General features: G+C 32.4%; 1 protein-coding gene across 3 annotated transcripts; it reads right to left on the reverse strand.

Annotated features, from left to right (window-relative positions):
- Positions 1 to 2,375: 2,375 nt before the first annotated feature.
- Positions 2,376 to 6,828, reverse strand: LOC126669704 (histone deacetylase 2). 3 transcript variants are annotated; one of them, XM_050363245.2, is made up of 13 exons: positions 6,696 to 6,826; positions 6,549 to 6,604; positions 6,321 to 6,438; positions 5,854 to 5,916; positions 5,567 to 5,635; positions 5,328 to 5,494; positions 5,142 to 5,206; positions 5,009 to 5,055; positions 4,764 to 4,808; positions 4,621 to 4,671; positions 4,195 to 4,281; positions 3,450 to 3,537; positions 2,376 to 2,702 (listed from the first exon to the last, which is right to left on the reverse strand). In XM_050363245.2, exons 1-13 carry the CDS (start codon positions 6,798 to 6,800, stop codon positions 2,605 to 2,607), a joined length of 1,059 nt encoding a protein of 352 aa, XP_050219202.1. In that variant the 5' UTR covers positions 6,801 to 6,826; the 3' UTR covers positions 2,376 to 2,604. The 3 variants fall into 3 exon arrangements, 2 of the variants coding, with proteins under 2 accessions (XP_050219202.1, XP_050219201.1); XR_007638534.2 differs by adding an exon at positions 2,880 to 2,994 and having other exon boundaries at positions 2,591 to 2,702; positions 5,328 to 5,635; positions 6,696 to 6,828; XM_050363244.2 differs by having other exon boundaries at positions 5,328 to 5,635.
- Positions 6,829 to 19,512: the final 12,684 nt, after the last annotated feature.

Here is a 19,512-nt window from a genome sequence, read left to right on the forward strand (position 1 = left end):
GAAAATAATTGATGATTTTAATAAAGATTCTATTTCACTGTAAGGAACTTTGCTTTTAAATTAATTTGTTTCTATTTTAATAATCTTTTTAATTAATTTTTTTATATTCTCCATTTTAAAGTATACCATTTTCAACATAATTCATAAAATAATCATTACTAATTAATTAAAATAAATACTTTTTTTAAATGAGAACATAGATACTGTATATCTAGTAAATGATACGAGTTAAGAAAATAAAATAAAAATTATTCACTCCGTTAATGTTTTATAATCTATTTCGATGGAACAATCACATATGCTTTTTTTCTAATATGTTTATTGATAGATTGAATCCATCTCATAATCATATCACATGTAATCAAGTTCAAAAGAACTAGAATATCTCTATCTTAAAAGATTTAAATGCATCTAGCTTAAAATAAAGAAATTAATGGTCAATGAAAAATTGTAAAGAACGTAATATTTAATGACCAGTATCTAGTCAACTTAAAAAGGGAGATATGGTATTGGAAATCTTTGTCAATGGTTTTATCTTATATGACAAAATTTCACATAGGGCGCCTTTAAACTTACCGATTCAGCTATTGATAAATAATTTAATGATGTTAAGCACATTTTAACAATTTTTGAAAGCCAACGGCAATCTTTATATTAATATAGTATATCTCAGACATGTTGGTTAGTGTTTACTGTTTACGCTTCTTCCCAAAAATATGGCATAATAAATTGGAACAATTTATTACCGTAAGTATATCATAATTTGCATGAGGACAGTTAACAAAGAACACATTGATTAAAGGATTTTTACAAGTTTTGTTTATGATCCCTACATTTTTATTTGGTGTTATTTGGTTCTTTAACTTTATATTTTTTATTTATCTGATCACTGAACATTCATTTATTTTTATGTCCCTGAATTTTGATTTTTGTTTTCTCAGATCCTCAAAAATATAAAATTAAAGGATCAGATAAATAAAAGAACACAAAATTGAAGGATCAGATAAAGAAAAAATATAAAGTTAAGAGACCAAATAAGCTCAAATGAAAGTTTAAGAATCAAATAAAAATCGAAAGTTAAAGAATCAGATAATGTCTAAATGAATGTTTAAGGATCAGATATCCGTAAAACTGAGGGATTTTAAAATGGGTTAATCGTTGATTAAAGAAATATATCCTGAAACACTAATAGAACTTATTCTATTTTTTCAAGTAAAGAATCAATCCGGCTCTCGAATTTTTATCTATAAATCAAATAAAACATTTTTAATTTTTTTAGTCAATTAAATTTTAAAATTTATATTTCAATAAATTTTGAGATCCAATTAACAAAAAAAGTTAAAAATGACTAATTTGATCCAAGAGAATTTTTGGAATCTAATTAATATAAAAAATTAAAAATAATTTAGTTGACCGCGAAACACAAACTTGATTCTTTTCTCCTTTTTGTTATTTGAAGGATTCGTTGAAAGCTTGAATTTACTAATAGTCAATGGAACTAAGAAAAAGAACATGATACTAGGTTTAGATACACCGTCTTTATAGAACAATTACCCGATACAGGCAGACAAGGGAGCTAATAAATTAACAAAAGGATTTGAAGGGAAAGCTGGGGACGAAAGCATATAAGCCTCTAATAATTTCAGATGCACCACTGAAAGCTGGCACATCATTGGCTGAATTGCAACCAACTATTCGGTAGGACCCTTCAGTTTTGCCGACATTGATTGCAACCTCTCACCACCTACCAACCTCTCCCTTATGACACCATGACCACTCTAACTCTTTGGTGAAGATTTTACTCTCTCAGTTTTGATTGCATCATGAAGGCACTCTCATTACTCATAACAGCCAGCACCATTTCATCTACTTGCATTCATAGCTCCATAATGTCAATAAGCTGCTCGGCTTATCGATCCATCCGTAGTGTGCGTTTCAATTTATACAGCTATAAAATTCGATCCATAATCTTACTCCTTCTCACTTATCAGTTATCACTAGTATTTTGTAATAACAGCTGATATTACACTTGCAAAACAAGCCATTAACACAAACTTCCAACTTCGGCAATTTTAAAACACAACTGTCGTTTTTCTTTTTTATAATTTGGAACACAACACAATTTTCCTATAAAATACTGATTTGGACGCAGAACATGGCATGTAAAGAGTTACATATCAGCATTTCTTATTAAAAAATTACTTATCGTCCAAATTACAAATAAATTAATACAGTGTGTTTTAAATTGCCCAAGTTGAAACATTGTGTTTTTATTGCAAAACACGCTAAAGTTCGTGATTTGTTTTGGAATTAAACCTATTTAACAATAATGGTGAGGTGAAAAAAATGAGTTCACTTTCTCTGCGATTAAACGGTAAGCATAAATATGTTAGGTAATTAGCGAATACTTACTTGCAACTCAATACAATACAATGTACTAACCGTTCTCTGTAATATATAACTCTCTTTGCTGTACACAATTTTCTTACTGATTACATTTATGACCACAACTATCAGAAAACAGGCTCATTCGCAAGTCCAAAATCAAGAAATTCATACCAGTATTAAGTGTGGCTGTTTAGCCTCCTTTGAGCAGATCATGATTTACCTGGAGCTGGAAATGCTTAAATCAATCAAGCATTTTTTTGAGAGATTTGCTATCGAATCTGAAATAACTCTGGCACTGGACTTCATATAACCACCTGAAACGAGAAAATAAAATACCAAACTATATTATCTGTTACTCCAAGAAATTCTAAGGATCTAATCTAACTAAAATTTAAATGTGAGACGAATCAGCTATTTACATCACAATGCGACAAATAATTTGTAAACCATACTAAAAAGTACTGAACAAAATATGTAATTTTCATGTTTACTTTGCTTGTATTGCCTCTGATTTTCTTTATCTAATATATTAATACAGCCCAGCAGATAAAATGAGGAGGAGTTTGTTTCGTCTTCACCGCATAGGCCAGGGGATGAAATTGTCCTCTGAAATGGAGAAAAGCATGAAAACCACAGCTTGTTCCCAGTTTAATGTTACTATACATGGTAAATATGCTTGACAATCTAGAGAATACGCGTGGTATATCTCTATAAAGTTCCAGGTTATATTCCAATTAAAAATATGCATTTCCAGTGACCATAATGATGCAATTCAGAAAATTTTCAGCTTTCTTATTAGAAAAAATTGATCAGGATTTAACAGATAGATTTCATCTCTGCAGGGAAGCAAGAAAAATCAAAAGGCTGAGACTCAGTCCCCTAAGTCAATAAGACTTGAAAAGCACAATGATCAATAGATACTTTATTGACAACAGCTAATCCCTCTCGATGAACTTGGCTGCTGAAGTTAAGAATTTAGAATACCGAGTAGCCAGAAGTTGGGCACACACAACTGTGGAGCCGTATGAAATGTACAAATATTCTTAGGAAAATCCAGGTACCTGATGTAAGCATGACAAGAGGGGCATTCTTTTCACGAGCAAACCTGAAGACCTTCTCATCTCTAGCAGTTATTCCATCAGGAGTCACCTGCATCAAGGAATCATGAGCTGTTAACATTATTATTATTGCTCATAATCTTTATGAAAGTTCAAAAAAAAAAAAAAACTTTATGAAAGTAGAAAAGTTACAGTGATATGATAAATAGAAACAAAAAAATGATTTTCAATGCTGAAGCTAATCTTGGTTATATTTTGCCTTTGGATTTTGTTTTCTTTAATTTTTATACATAATAAAGCAAGAAGCTAAACTGTTCCATTAATTCAATCACAGGCATCATAGAATTAAGCGCCTCCTTTCCAGTTTCCACGAGTTTGTTTTTTCCTCTATTTTCATACGGATCACTATATGTAAAAACCTGTAAGTTTTTGACACCAAATATGTTATCGATACATTTGACAGAATCATATCTTGAGATCTGTCTCTAAAAGATTGGAAAACTGGGAAAAATTCAAACACTACTAAATAAAGGTCTTATTTCAATTGTAAATTATTTTCTCTATTTTGAAAATGTAACTTCAATCGAGGTAATTATCAGATTAGTAAAGGTCAAAATGACCTATAAACTGCAGATCAACGACACTTTCAACAGATTTGTCAACACCATAGGATCAGACTGGTCATAAAATGATCACAGGTAATATTGATCAATGTTTCCGCTGGAACCAGATAGAAAGGTAATACTACCTTTAGCCTGCCTAATGGATCTCCATCTAGGATATCTGTGCCAGCATTGTAGACCACTAACTCAGGATCAAACTTTTGTCCAGCAACCTATTATTAATATTCAAATCAGATATTCATTGAAAGAAACAATGTAAGAACAGATAACTACCGGTTCCAGAAACAAATGCATCATTTCTCACAAGTAGACTATAAAACAAGAAAAAAAAATATATGAGCAAAACAAACTGTATCACTTTTCTTTTTCTTTTTTGGAAATTAGCTTCATCACAATTGAATATTTAACATGATGGTAAACATAGAAAACATAACACTAAAGACGAGTAACGATATAAGTAATATAAAAACTGCATAAGGAATTATAAAGGTGGAAATCCAGCCAGAATGAGAGCAAAGCATAATCAAGTAAAAGTGAGTATAATTGTGTACCTCAAGTGCTTCATTTAAAACCCTCAAGTACTCATCTGTTGTGGTCCCACTCTGTTTAATTATCAGAGCAAACAACATACTATATTGGGACAAGGACAAAATTATTTAACTCATTTTTTACTGAGAAAATACTGATGGCTTACCTGTATCTCAACCTTCTGGTCGATATTTTTCCTGGCTGCATAATCCTGCCAAATAAACACCCACATACAGATAATCAATACAGTAACAATCATAGAGGAAAAGCATATAATGTTTATCTGATATCAACAGTGATATTAAAACAAATGAAAGCCAGAAAGTGATCAAAGATATTATTCATATGAATATGGGTATTTATAAACTTAAGAAGGAAAATAAATATCCAAGTATAGATTGCTGAACTTACAAATGGATATATTCCAGGATTGTACATATCAAGGATATAAACTCGGCCTTCCGAAAAAGACATCCAAAGCAATCAGTCAGATCCATAAAGAAGATTAATTCTAAGAACCACGAGGATAATTACAGAGCCATACTATCATGATAAAAATCCATTTCATGGCCATTTCCTTGATGTGCATCAAGGTCAACTATCATTATCCTGTAAGTTGCAGCAGATATTTAGTATAGACTCCATCATAAAAAGGAATTCAGACTTCAGACTAAATTTCCAATAAAAAGAGCAAGAATTTCATCTATTTCATCAGAGCTGCAGGTTATACCTTGATATATTCAACCGGACAAATGCAAAATGTATGCAAAGCGAAATGTCTGCGTACGCACAAAATCCACCACCTTTCTCACTAGAACAGTGATGAAACCCTCCCCCAACATTGATGGCCCATCCTCGCTCTTTTGCAAGCTTAGCTGCCAAGATGGTTCCTCCTACCTGTAGAAAAAAAAAATTACAATATTCCAATTTCCCGTAAACTACAAAAAAAAATTGCAGAAGAGGATGCACCTGTTTGCGAAAGGGAAAAAGAACTTTCTTCTGCACGAGACCATTAGGAAATATTGCAACTGGAGGAACCTGTTATTTTATAGCTCTGAATCAGCAAATGATCTTAAAAAGATAGCAACACAAATTGCAACTGCAAATGGAGACAATGGTCAAATGCTATACATCTAATTGAATTTTCTTTGCGTTAAAACATCCAAATAGATAAAAAGTAGATAAAATTCAGCACATTGCAAAGGAAATAATCTAAAAAAAAAACTAGTAGGACGAATAAGAGAATGGCACATCACCTCGATTATTGAGGCAACATTTGAACTGCTATTTAGACTACTCAAGTATGACTCCGAATGGACCTGTTAAAGATAGCCAAAAAGTAAAATGCATAAGCACTATACGCATTCCCATGACAGTGTTCGAAAGTCTAAAAGCTCAAGACTATGAATTCCGTTTCATATGTTTGAAACTCAAGAAATTGCAGAATTCAATCATTGTAACATTAAAGAAAATTATGATAATGTAAAAGAATTTAAAAGAAATGATAACAGAAGTTATATATCTTTGCAAAAACTCAATCAAATTCTCGCACATGATTCCCAACAAGGCCTATCGCTTAGTTAACGCTGATCTTCCATCATAAGCTAACGATTAGTTCAGTATAGTTTTTCTTTTATTTTATTTGCTTCAGTTACATATCCTCCTAACAATTTACTAACTATGACAGTTCAAAGTACTAAACAAGGCAGTATAAACAAATTACCACAAGGAGATCATCCTTTGACGCTTCAAGCGGCTCAACAATACAGTTTTTGTCCAAAACGCCCTCCGTGGTTAAAAATCGGCAAACACGGCCCCATTTTGATGAATCAAATGGATGTCTACACAGTTAAAAAAAAAACTAAAATCATTCATGAACTCCAAATGTAAAACCGAACTCAAATTAAAACGATCAAACGTTTAATAAAACAATAAATAATGAACAACTTACAGCTTCTCAATGCCGAGAAACGATATATCATAACTTGACGAGTAAATTAACGGAACCTGTTCGACAAATTAACACTCCACAATCAAATTCAACAGCACATTAATTTTTTTCTTGCAAAAAATTAATGATTAGGTGGACGGAAATGACCTTGGCGATAGGGATATCGAAATAGAGCTTGCTAGAGACGATGCGGTTATGACGGAGAGTAGCAGCATCAGCACCGCTGCTAGTTGACGAAGAGGAGGAGGACATATTGTTGTTTTTGTTTGTTTTAGTTATATAATAATAATAAAGTACATAAACATGAAATCAAATCGCAAATGAAGCTGATGGGCAACAGATGGAAGAAAATGAAGATCACTTGCTTTAAGATTAGAACCCATGATTATGATAGGTTTTTTTGGAAAGAAGCAATTTGAGGCATTTCTTCACCATCCATTATGGCCTTACCATTGTCAACCGCCTCCTCCGCGGCGGTTACTCCATCAAAATTATTGTTCATATTCAAAGCAAAAAGGAGGATTTGCTTCTCCAAACATTCAATAACATCCCACATTTGGTGATTATCTCATTTCCGAAGATTGTTCGATTCCGGTAATGTTACTAGCCCTATTTAGTTTAAAGATTTAATTTTAGTTTTTTTGCATATTTAGATTAACTTTTTGCTATTCTCTTGTAAAATCATACATTTAGTTGATATGAGTTTATCGAATTCGTTTTCTTGTTCGTGTTCATTGACTCACCGACCAACTTTCACTTCATTTCAATTTGAAATAACTGTCATTTCGTTTATGAAAATGAAAAAATAATTATTTGTTTCTTTCATGTAAGACCAAAATTTTATATGTTGTACATCATTTCCTTAATATCTATGGAAGTGATCTGGATATTCTTTCAGTACTATTAATGATGTTTTTTTATACTTTATCTCACTTTAGTTTCTTACGTTTAATTCCTGTTTTTTTAGAGTTTCATATATTTATCTGCAACTTTTGTCTAAATGCACAGACTAGTGTGTGATGGTTCATAAATTTATTTTCATGGCAAATATGAATAGGATTTTAAGTATGTAATTTTAAAAAATTAAAAATAAATCTTAAATTTCCCTATTTCGTCACGTTGTTTGATTACTTGAATTGACAATGTGATATAAATTTTATACCCGTCGATTTTGTGCCGTTCTTTTACGTATGTACGTTGCTTCTGTTCGATCATGAACGAGTTTTGCCATAATTGAAAGAGAATTGGGTCCTAAATATGGTTCACGTGAAGGTACTGTTCTCATTTTCCAAAATTTGTCTTTTGATTAATTAATGGTATTAATTATTTAGACTACATGCAATTGACAGAAGTTAGAAACGGGCCCTTTCTAGTAGAGAATCAATTTGTTTTCTTTCTTTATCATATTCATACGCCATAATGTCAAGGAAGTAACAGCGGAGGATCTTCTTCTCCATATGTCTTTATCATTTGTTTTCATAATGGTAAGTGGTAACTGTTTTCTCTTTTTAATTAGTTATTTACTTTTGAAGATAATAACTGCTTTTATTGTTAATCTTTTAAGTTATCATCAATTACATGAATTGCCAACAATAAATTAAAACCGTTAGATTTGCTTTTTTATAGTAATTATATTAGATTTGTTGCAAATAATTTCCTTTCTCACAAATCATCCACTTGAATATTATTCAACTTTCGTGTAGTTGCTTCAATTTTGCATAAGATTTTACATTTTTATTTAAATCGGTTTTTTTTAACAAAAAATGTGTTTTTAATTTTTAATTTTCAATTTTTGAATTCATATTTTATGTATTTCATCATTCATTGCTATTAATCAAATGCACAAATATCTTGAGCTATTATAAGGCGAATTCTAACGAGGATATTAAATATATTGGTGTACTTCGTTTGAGGTTTTGTACTCCTTGTGAGGTTAATGTACTCCTTGTGAGGTTATTGTACTCCTTGTGACGTTTTGTACTCCTTGTGAGGTTATTGTACTCCTTGTGAGGTTATTGTACTCCTTGTGAGGTTTTGTACTCTTTGTGAGGTTATTGTACTCCTTGTGAGGTTATTGTACTCCTTGTGAGGTTTTGTACTCCTTGTGAGGTTATCGTACTTTTTGTGAAGTTATGTACTCTTTGTTAGGTTATTGTATTCCTTATGAGATTCTGCATTATTCGAAATAATGTTTTGGATTAATTGACAATTTTTAGTTTAAATAGTATATCTAATTACCTTGTATGATCATGCTACTTCTTATCAAAGTAATTTGATAGTATAATTAGATTATCCTCAAGAGAGAATAACCGTTTCATGAATTAGAAACCGATCCGTATCCATAACCACTAAGTGGTGACAAAATTATTATTTTCTTTTTCAGAATTTGGTACTAAAATTATATGTTTTTTTATTATTTATATATTGACTATGTAAAATTAGTATAAAATTGACTTTTTTATTTTAATTTTTTTAATAAAAGTGTAACATATAAAGTGTCTTGAAATTTGAAAAAACATTTTTAAGTATCATTATAGTAAGTGGTTTTTGACAGATCAAATTCATTTGAATTATTATTTACTAATTGGTGTTCTTGATTAATATATTTGTTTTCTCTATATATTTTATTATGAGTTTTTTTATCATAAACATTATAGACGATGGAACATTAACTGTATATTACTAATTTTTTGTATGCTCATGAGAGGTTAAATTTAATGAGTTTTTAATTTATGTCAAAATAAGAAACACGTTTTTAGAATGTGGGATGATAACAAAAAATAAATTTTCAGAATCAGAAAACAGTTATTATCTATATGTTCTTTATTACCTTTCATTCCCAATATGGGTGATTTTCTCTCCCTATGTAGGTGTTTATTTTTTCTGCTAAACTCCTATATAACACTTATCAATAAACTTTTTAAAATAACTACTTAATTTAAAAAATACGATAACTTAATTAAAATAATTATTTAATTATTACTTAAGTTTTTAAAACGAAACCTATTTCATAAGAGGGGCCTCTCAATTGGCCCCTCTAACTCCTATTCTCGGTAGATAAATCGAGAGGACTCCTTCAATATCAGGTATGATTATATTAAATTATTATTTTATTTTTATGAAATAAATGAACAGGTACACTTGGCAAATTCTTTCTGGATAGTTTTTTCAATCTACGCTACTACATGTTACAATAAACTCACAAGGTACTACTATTATCATATCATTTTTACTATTGGTACGTATCTTGATCATTTTTAATATTGTCAATTTATTTTATCGTTCTACCATTTGTTTAACAAATTATTTAAACTATGGTTTATATATATTTGTTAAATAAATGTGTATTTGGATGGCTCATATTGTAGCTACAAAGTCCACTTATTATTATTTGTTTAAAGAATGGCTCATTTCCTTCATGGGGTGGTCATTCTTCTATATATTAATATATTGTTATCTCTGGCAAAAAAAAAAATATAGCGCCGATATAGAGAATACGAGAGTTTAACGGTAACGATTGTCAAGAATGCGTACAGAGCCGGTTTACTGAGCTGCCGAGTTGACTCAGCGGTTATTATTACGATTCGGTGCGTCATTGATAGAGACGGTTTATATTTTTTACTTGACAAGTGCGTAGTAGAAGAAACGAGAATTAACTATGAGAGATTATCATTTTTTTTGGGTATTACTATTCGCCGCCCCAAATTACTACCTACCGCCCAACTTTTTACTAAAATATCCCTAAGCCATTTTCAGCTAAAAAAAAATTCAATCCTCTCAACTCAACTAAAAACCCGACAAATAACTGGACAAATTTATAATAAAAATATCAAAATCACTTAAAAATAAAGGACGGTAACCTCTAATAATTAATTAGTTTTTAATTTTTTTATTTTTAAATTTTTTTATTTTTATTTTTATTTTTAGGCGATGACCCTATAGGGCCATTGCCATCTGAGGGCGATGGCCCATTAAAAAAATTAAAAAAAAATAAAAAAATTTAAAAAATTAAATAAATAAAAACCGATTATTTACCGGAGGTTCCGTCTTCTATTTTTAGTCGATTTTGATATTTTTATTGTAAATTTGCTCGGATATTCGTTGGGTTTTTAATTGAATTGAGAGAATTGAATTTTTTTAAAAAAAAAACTGAAAATAGCTTAGGGGTATTTTGGTAAGAAGTTGGGCGGTAGGTGGTAATTTGGAGAGGTAAATAGTAGTCCACTTTTTTTTTTGTTATTGCTTTCAAATTTGCTGAAGAAATAATTTCTAGACATGGAAAAAGAGAAGTACAGATTGAAAATTCAACCCTCAGCTCAACGGCTTGGGATTTCCTCAAGTTCAATAAATTTAAGGGGGTTATGTTTATAATCTACACGGTTCATTGAACGGTGTAAATTAAAAAGATACAATTTCGATCAAACTAATTTACACCGTTCATTTTACAATAAACAGTGTAGATTATAAACATGACCCCTTCAAGTTCATTTGAAGTGAGAGAATCTCAATCCCAGCTCAACTGTATGTAATTCCACTTGAGCTTCAATTTGTTTATTTTCATTTATTTTTTAAAACAAATTATTTTGAAGCACCTCACAATATTTATCATATAATTCACATTTTTAATTTTTTTATTTAAGGATCAAATGATTTGATCTGTATTTTTACTTCTGTCAACAATTTATTTCCTCCGTCTATTTTTTATGTTACTTAACTAAGTCAAAAGACCTGCAGATAAGTTAATTTCAAACTTGAGAGATGAAATCGTAGATAAAAAATAAACGTGGAGAGCCACATTGTTTTTTCAAATTACTATTTTTTGATTTAACCCTTTAACTTGGTTGAGTAACACCAAAAATTAACATTGTTGACAAAAATAAAAATGAAGGATCTTATCATTTGATTTTTAAATAAGAGAAACCAAAATGTTAATTATAACGTATGTGAGAGATTTTCAGAGTAATTTGCTCTTATTATAAATGTTGAGGGAAAAGGTTTTAATGTTTAACCTAAGGTTCGGATTTCCATTTTGGCTGAAATGAACCCCTAACGTTTCAAAACTGGCATGTTTAAGCCCTCAATTTTGACAGGGTTAACTTTTTCAAATTTTCCGTCCTCTCTTTCCTACGTGGATGATGACAAGTCTGGTACACCTAAGCACACGTTTAATTATGCCCTTAATGTTTAACACAAGATCCGGATTAGCCCTTAAATTAAAAATTAATTATAATTATTTTTTCAATAAAAATTGAAGGACTTTTTGAAAAAAATTATTCTCCGAACTCCGGCGAGTTCATCGGAACAAAAATTGGTATGAAATCGTAAGTAAAACTTAATTAATCTATAATTATAATTTGATTAAATTCTAATATATCAAAAAAAATATTATTGTCCTTTTACCACCGCATTCTCACACTCGCCCACCATCGCCCGCACTCTGGCCTACACTAAACGACCACAGAATAAACGTCGTTTATCCACAGAGGATGAACGGTGCCTGTGGATGAACAACCATTGTTCATCCTCAAGAGGATGAACAGTGTTTGTTCATCCCCAAGAGGATGAACCAGATCCGGATTCATCCTCTCTGAGAATGAACAGCGTGTTCATCCTCATAGAGGATAAACCCGTTGTTCATCCTCTTTGGATGAACATGTCACTGTTCATCCAAAGAGGATGAACGGTATCGTGGTGGTGCGATTAAATTTAATTTAATTGTTTTTAACTAGAGTTATTTTTTTTTACTAAAATTTGATTTTTTTATTAATTAGAATTTTAATAAATTATTTATGATATTTCGTATCAAATTTTGTTCTGATGAAATCGTCGTAGCTACGGAGTGTAATTTTTTAAAAATTAATCCTTTAAATTTTATTAGAAAAAATAATTTAAATTATTGTCTAATTTAAGGGCTTATATGAACTTTAGGGTAAACGTTAGGGATATAAACAAACTTATGCTTAGGTGTACCAACCATGTCATCATCCACGTAGGAAAGAGAGGACGAAAATTCGAAAAAGTTAACCCCGTCAAAATTAAGAGCTTAAACAAGATAGTTTGGAAATGTTAGGGGTTCATTTCAGCCAAAATGAAACGTAAGGGCCAATCCGGGCCTTAGGGTAAACATAAGAGATATAAACAAACCTTCTCCTTAAATGTTGATGGCCTGCTGCTGGTAGCTCTTGAAAGTATTACCAAATTTTTTATTTTTTATTTATGAAGCTCTTATATTCTCGTAAAAATAAATCATCATTATTTTATATGTTCGGTAATAATTAGTGATGATGTATCATCCCAGCAATATTCTTGACGAGATGAGATGTCATTAACTGAAAAACCCAAGAGGGGGTGAATTAGGATTAATGGCTAATTAAAAGTAAGTTTAAAAATAAATTAGAGAAGGTAAAGGTTTAGGAGAAGAATACAAAGCAATTTTAGAGTGTTTCGGATAAAAACACTATCCTACATCCACTATTCAATTAATAATTGAGATTTCCACTAAATAAAACTTGATTACAAGTTACAAAAATAATGCTTTAAAGCTTAACACCCAACTTGGAGTTTTTCAAAGCTAAACTCTTAACTCACAAGAACTTACTTTTTACAATGCTAAATCAAATAACCCACAAAAAGAAACAAATAAAAAGCAATCGATGATTAACACAATTGATGCACAATAAAAAAGGAATTGACAGAAGGAATGTTTGTAAAGAGCTTTTGCTTTTTGCTATGTTTGTTCTATCTTTCCCAAAATAGATAGAACTCATATATAAGGGCTTCTTGCTGATGTGGATAAGTCCCATAGGTCCAAAGATGAATATTTATGTTACTTTGTCTTTGAAGAACTCAAAATCAGTTTTGCAAAACCCGACAGACGATCGTCTTAGGCAGGCAGACGATCGTCTGTTTCCAACGGCTAATAGAATTCAAATCTTGTTATGATAAACGATCGTCTGCCTCTTATAAACGATCGTCTAATAGGTAGACGATCGTCTGCTTGATCGTCTGTCTTCTCGTCTATCCTTCGCACTCTTTTGAATTGTTGCAACTCAAAACGGTGAGTTTTGAGGTGACAGACGATCGTCTAAAAGGGTAGACGATCGTCTGTTACTTAAAAACAACATAAGAAAGCTTTGTTAAAAAAGACTACAAACTGCATATAAACTAAAAGCGATATTAGTAACGATTAAGCGCCAATTGATTATTTATATCAAAATTAAGAACGTTAAGACGTATAGTCTAACATTCTCCCCCGTTTTGATATAGACAATCAATTGGCCTAAAAATGAAATAGATGCGGAAAAAATATGCTCCTGATAGGAGTAAAATACTCCTATTTACGTGAGTCATTCGATACATTTTAGTGTCCTTTATATTTCATTTTGAGGTATTTCAATGCCTTATTTGTGTGCTTCAGTGTTTTAGGACATTGGAGCATTTTTGTAATAAAGAAGGAAGAACGCGAAAGCAAGCAAACAGCAAAGCAAGGAGCAAAGAAACAACAAAACCGGGGAAGAGCTAGAGTGTCTCGGATCGAGACACTCCCTCTGCCTTTGTGTCTCGATCCGATACTCACAATCTGCCTAAGCAGATTGTGAGGTTCGATCTGAGACACCCTGGTTAAGTGGGTGTCTCGGATCGAGACAGACAGAAAGAGGAATTTCAGATTTCTACCAACTTCTTTAGGGCTTGGGTCACACTTCCATTTTTAGCCAAAACACTCATGTATTAAGATGTTTTTTATTTCCTCTTTTATAACACCTATTGACAGAAGTGGTAATATTTAGATATTATATGGGTTCATATCATCATTATAATTGGGTGTTTAGTCTAAGTGAGGTGATAATATATCTCTGAATCTGGTCCTCTTTATGGATGAGGGACCGATCTATTTATAGGCGGGCATGTGTTTCTTAATTCTTCTTAGCCGATGTGGGATATGTGTTTGATAGATGTTTTGGGCTTTCGCTTGTGGGCTTATTCCATCATCAATCCCCCCCCCCCCTCCCTCTGTTCCGTCTTTACATAGATATTTATGTCTGGAATGTGAAGCGGGTTTTCTTTGGCCGGGTCGCCTTTCTGGTTTTCCTTTTCTCTTTTTATGCGCTATTTCTGACAGTCTGTTATGCAGCATTTAATGCGTTTTGCACCTTTTGGTGTCCTGCCGTCGTTTCGGTTCTCATTTATTTTTAAAATTTGCTCGATTTTTCTTTACCTTCCTTTATTATTCTCTTTACTCTTCTTACGTTTTCTACTTTCCTCTTCCTTCTTTGTTTCTTGTATATCGGGTTATTTCTCTTTTTATCATGGCTGATAGCTATTCCAAGGCGGTTGCTACTTTGAAGAAGTTGTCGTGCACCTTAACCCCAGAGTCTTCGATTGCGCTCCAGCAGACTTACAGAATTCCAGATGAGTACAACATGAATGTCCCGACAGCGGGCTAGTACGCTTTTTGGCGATTGCCTTCTGGGTCTTCCTTTGTTTTTGAGGAGCAACTGGAGGCTGGCCTTCGCTTCCCATTGGATAAATTGTTGTTTCGGTTCCTGGAGTACTGGGGTATCGCTTTATCCCAATTGTATCCCAATTTCATTCACCACTTCATATGTTTGAAGTCGCTACACAACCTCAACGGCGAGCGTTTGACTCTCAATCACGTGCATTTTTGGATGGATTCGCCTTATCGGAAGAAAGACTTATCGTTGAAAATGTTTGATGACCTTCCTGATTCGATCAAGAAGAAGTGGAAAAGTAAGTTTTTCATTATCAGTCATTCGTTTCAGTCTCTTGGTCCTACCCTCTGGCGGTCTCAAATTGAGTCGCACGATCCTTACGAGGTACTGAAGGATGAGTACGCCCTCATGCAACGTATCCAGACCTTCTATGGTGAGGGGTCCCGGACCTATACTGATTATATCAGTGAGTATTTATGGCATCGTGTCGATCCTCCTGCCCTTTTGTCAGTCGCGTCTGTAACTGTTGCTTCTCTATCTGCCGCATCTCTTGTTGCTGGTAAGCTTCCCTTTTCCCTTTCCTTCTTTTCGTCTTAGTCTGTTGTAATCTCTTATTGTTTGTGTTGGCAGGTTTACCGGCAAACTCAAGTGCTCCGACCGATCCGCTTTGGTTTCTCGAAAGCGTTTGCAAAGTGGAGGTTCGAATCTTCCTCCCAGGAAGAAGCTTGATACTCGTCTTCCTCCGCATGTTACATTCGCCGTTCCTTCGTCGTTGGCTAGAGTTCTTCGTCCTGCTTCCTCCGGTAGTCAGTCAATGGTTCTCCCTTCTTCCTCCCCTCATTCTGCGGTCTCCCAATAGACCTTCTCCATAATGATATTGACGCACGATCCGGGGTCTACCGACACTCTCGGGACCTCTCGTCCTCCTACCTTTGCCTGCACTACAATTGCAGCTCTCGCTTCTCTCTGCTCGAGATTCGGACTCGCGTTGCATTCTACCATCGGCGTCGTAGTTCTGTTTCTCTTATACCTTCTCAGAGAGTTGTCGTCGTTCTCGTCTCTCTTTCTTTTGTTAATCGTACTTCTTTTATGCGTGTCCATCTTAGCTTGCCTAAATGTATGGTTGTGGGTTTATAAAGTTATGGCTGCTTACCACTCTTATCAGTAGAATTTTATTTTTCTGAGAACAGTGTTTCCACATACGGCACTAAATGATAGAAGTGGTAATATTTAGAGATTATATAGGTTCAGATCATCATTACAATTGAATGTTTAGTCTAAGTGAGGTGGTAATATATCTCTGAATTCGGTCCTCTTTATGGATGAGGGATTGATCTATTTATAGGCAGACATGTGTTCCTTGGTTCTTTTTAGCCGATGTGGGATATGTGTTAGATGTTTTGGGCTTTCATTTGTTGGCTTATTCCATCAATTATGAAACAAAATATGTGGTTAGGGGTGAGCATCTGATCGGTTCTGTCAAAACCGAACCGAATTTATCCAACCGAACTAACCGACCATTTTAGCCATTACAAACTGAACCGACCGAACAAACATCGTTAACCAAAACTGTTTCGACCGGATTTTTTCCGGTCGGTTCAGTCAAGTGAGCTTTTCCAGAGCTTTACATGGAATTTTTGATTTTTAACTAAAATTTCAAAAATGAACTCTCCAAAACCATTCTCACAACATTCTGATTATAAGGCTTAGCCAAATTAGCAGTAAATCAATCAAGTTAACCCATTAAATAAAAAAATCTTTAAACAAATTACTAATAAAAAACCATTTCAAAAAAAATTGTCTAGCTAGCTAGAAATAGATTCGGCGTCAACGACGGCCGTAAAGACTACCAACGAACTACGGAGATTGGAGATGAGTGACGGCGATGACATTAGGTTAATCTCTAGGGTTAAACTTGAAAGGTTTTAGGTTTGAAGTTGTAGGCTGTTTGTTTTTAGGTTAAGTTTTTACATATATCACAGTTATTAGCTGTGTACAATTTAAAAGCATAGTTTGAATAAAATGCATAGTATTAATATTCAGACTGTTCGGTTAATTTGGAAAATTTATATATCAAACCAAACCAAAAACCAAAAGCTTCCTATTTTTATAACCAACCTTTCGAAGTAAATTTTATCACCGAACCGACGAAAAAGCATCAGTTAGGTCAGTTAAACCGGTCGGTCGGATATTTTGCTCACCCTTGTATGTGGCGGATTGCCTTTCTGCTAGGATATGTACAATTACACGCTAAGCTGCTACTCGACTTAACAAACTATTCCATTTAATAGTCAAATCATTGCATGCCATAAAATTGGTAGGCCAGCGCCAACTTGTTCTTATCATTTTCAACATTTCCTCAATGATTACTAATTAATTAAATGCATGTAGAATTAGCAGCTTACTTTAATTCCAATAAGAAAAGAGAGACTATGTAGAACATTATATTTTGATATTAGCTGTTGTACTATAATGGATATTTAATTTTTGCGTGACAACGCCAATTTTGAGAATATAGACCATAGTATCTAATCATAATTTGTCATTTAGATAATGGCATCATTCATTAAATTTTAAAATGCTAATCCCCGCCTAAACTAGTAGGCAATGTAAAATTCATCCGGAGAAAAAAAATACATTAGAAATTTGGTGTTCTTTATGCGCTTTTGGCTTTTATACATTGAAAGATTTGTTTAAAGTAAAAATGAATGGTAAAGTTAAAAACATTTCCATCTTAATATAAACATAAAGTATATACGCATCGTTCCACTAACATGAAAAAAAATATTACAGAAGAAGTTGAAACTAGCATGTATATAAGAAAAAAGTTATACTAGTGATATCTAAATTTTTCTATAGTACAATGTTATTTTAGCATTTAAACTTTTTTTAAAGTTCAACTTTAAAATATGTTTTAATTGAGTATTTTAAAGTTAAAAATAGTTTTAAAATTTGTTGAATTGATTTTTCATTTTAATTTTATGTTGATAAGTGTGTCATTGCATACAATCATCATTTTTTTAATTGACATAATGCAAAAGCTTAAATAGAAAATTTATTTATTTTTGTCTTCTAACGTATCAGTGACTGAGACGTAATTAAAGAATTTGATAAATACATTTTAAAAAATGTAAATTATAATTAAAATTCAGGGACTAGAAAGTAATTTAAGAAAGTTCACAGACAGTAATATTTTTTTTTAGAAATACCAGCGTGTCAATCTTACTGTGCTCCTTCTCTTCCGGTCATAATCGCTTAATTGATACCTTTTGTATATTCTTTCCAAAAAGTAAAAGATACCTTTTCTATTTGGCAAAATGGTTAATTTGGACCCCTACACTTTTAATTTTATAAAGTTAGATTCCTATATCACAAAAATAAAATATTTTTGTTCCACGTGCATTAAAGTGATTAAGATGAATTTTAATTTTATTAAAATTTAATTTATGTATCTCAATTTTTATTTATAGTAAGTCTTAAAATTGATTTTTTGACTTTAAATTGACAATCTTAATATTTTTATGATATATAAATCTAATATTTATATAATTAGAAGTGTAAAAATTCAGATTAATAAACAAAAATAGATGTAATAAATCACTAAAATAGCCGAGGTGTTCTACAAGAAAATTTGAACTTGCATACGAGCAGCAGAATTTAGAGGGAACAACAAAGAAACGTCTTTGGACGATCTCTAATATTTAAGTCAAAAGTCATAAAAATATTAATAAAATTAGAGGTGATAAATCACTAAAGGAGTCGTGGTGAGAACTTGCACACAAGCAGTAAAATATTAGAGGGAATAATAAATGAACGTTTTCGAAATTTCTCTCTAATGCTCAAATCAGTTCGTTAATCGTAAAGAAAAAAATATGAAGAGATGGATAATAAAAATGGTGAAAAGGAAGTACATTTACAGTTTCACGTGAGGTATTGTATAAAGGTAGGGCGTATAACTTTTTGTGCTTAGTCACTTTTTTTATCTCTCTACTAAATCTGTCGAGGTCATTTAATTTATTATTCTTTTGGCATATGTCAGGTGGGCAGTGCGAAAGAGACACTTCTTGTGTTAGGAGATCTTCGGCAGCCCCCACATCTTGCTAGACGCGTGTCTCTCGAGTAATTGTCTGTACGGACAGTTCGAGGAAACGGTAACCATTTAGCAAGTTATACGAGTTGTTAGTACCTCGATAGCTTACGCTGTGATGTTCCTCCACCGACGTGCTTTCAGGGATGGTACTTCGCCTGCTCCCATCTCGACTAATATGTCCAGTCTACTCTGTTCATCATCAACTTGTCTCTCGGCATCTTGGTCAATTAATAGAATGGCATTCGGAATTGTTTAGTTGATTTGGTGACATCTCATCTCATCGATCTTACTTCCTCCCTATGATGATATGTTATCAAAAGGAATCCAAAATAAAAGCAGAACAAGTATAGGGACCTAAAAATACTTTATGCCTTGTATCTGCATAAAAGCAGATAACACCATTCATCTTTTTCTATATACCACA

The sequence above is a fragment of the Mercurialis annua genome, linkage group LG2, assembly GCF_937616625.2.
Source record: "Mercurialis annua linkage group LG2, ddMerAnnu1.2, whole genome shotgun sequence".
Lineage (NCBI taxonomy): Eukaryota > Viridiplantae > Streptophyta > Magnoliopsida > Malpighiales > Euphorbiaceae > Mercurialis > Mercurialis annua.

Coding starts and splice junctions, on each gene's coding strand:
- LOC126669704 (XM_050363244.2), bottom strand. CDS start 6,800: ATGTCCTCCTCCTCTTCGTCAACTAGCAGCGGTGCTGATGCTGCTACT. Junction 6,439..6,548: donor TTTCTCGGCATTGAGAAGCT/GTAAGTTGTTCA, acceptor TTAACTGTGTAG/ACATCCATTTGATTCATCAA. Junction 4,282..4,620: donor TTTTAAATGAAGCACTTGAG/GTACACAATTAT, acceptor TATTAATAATAG/GTTGCTGGACAAAAGTTTGA.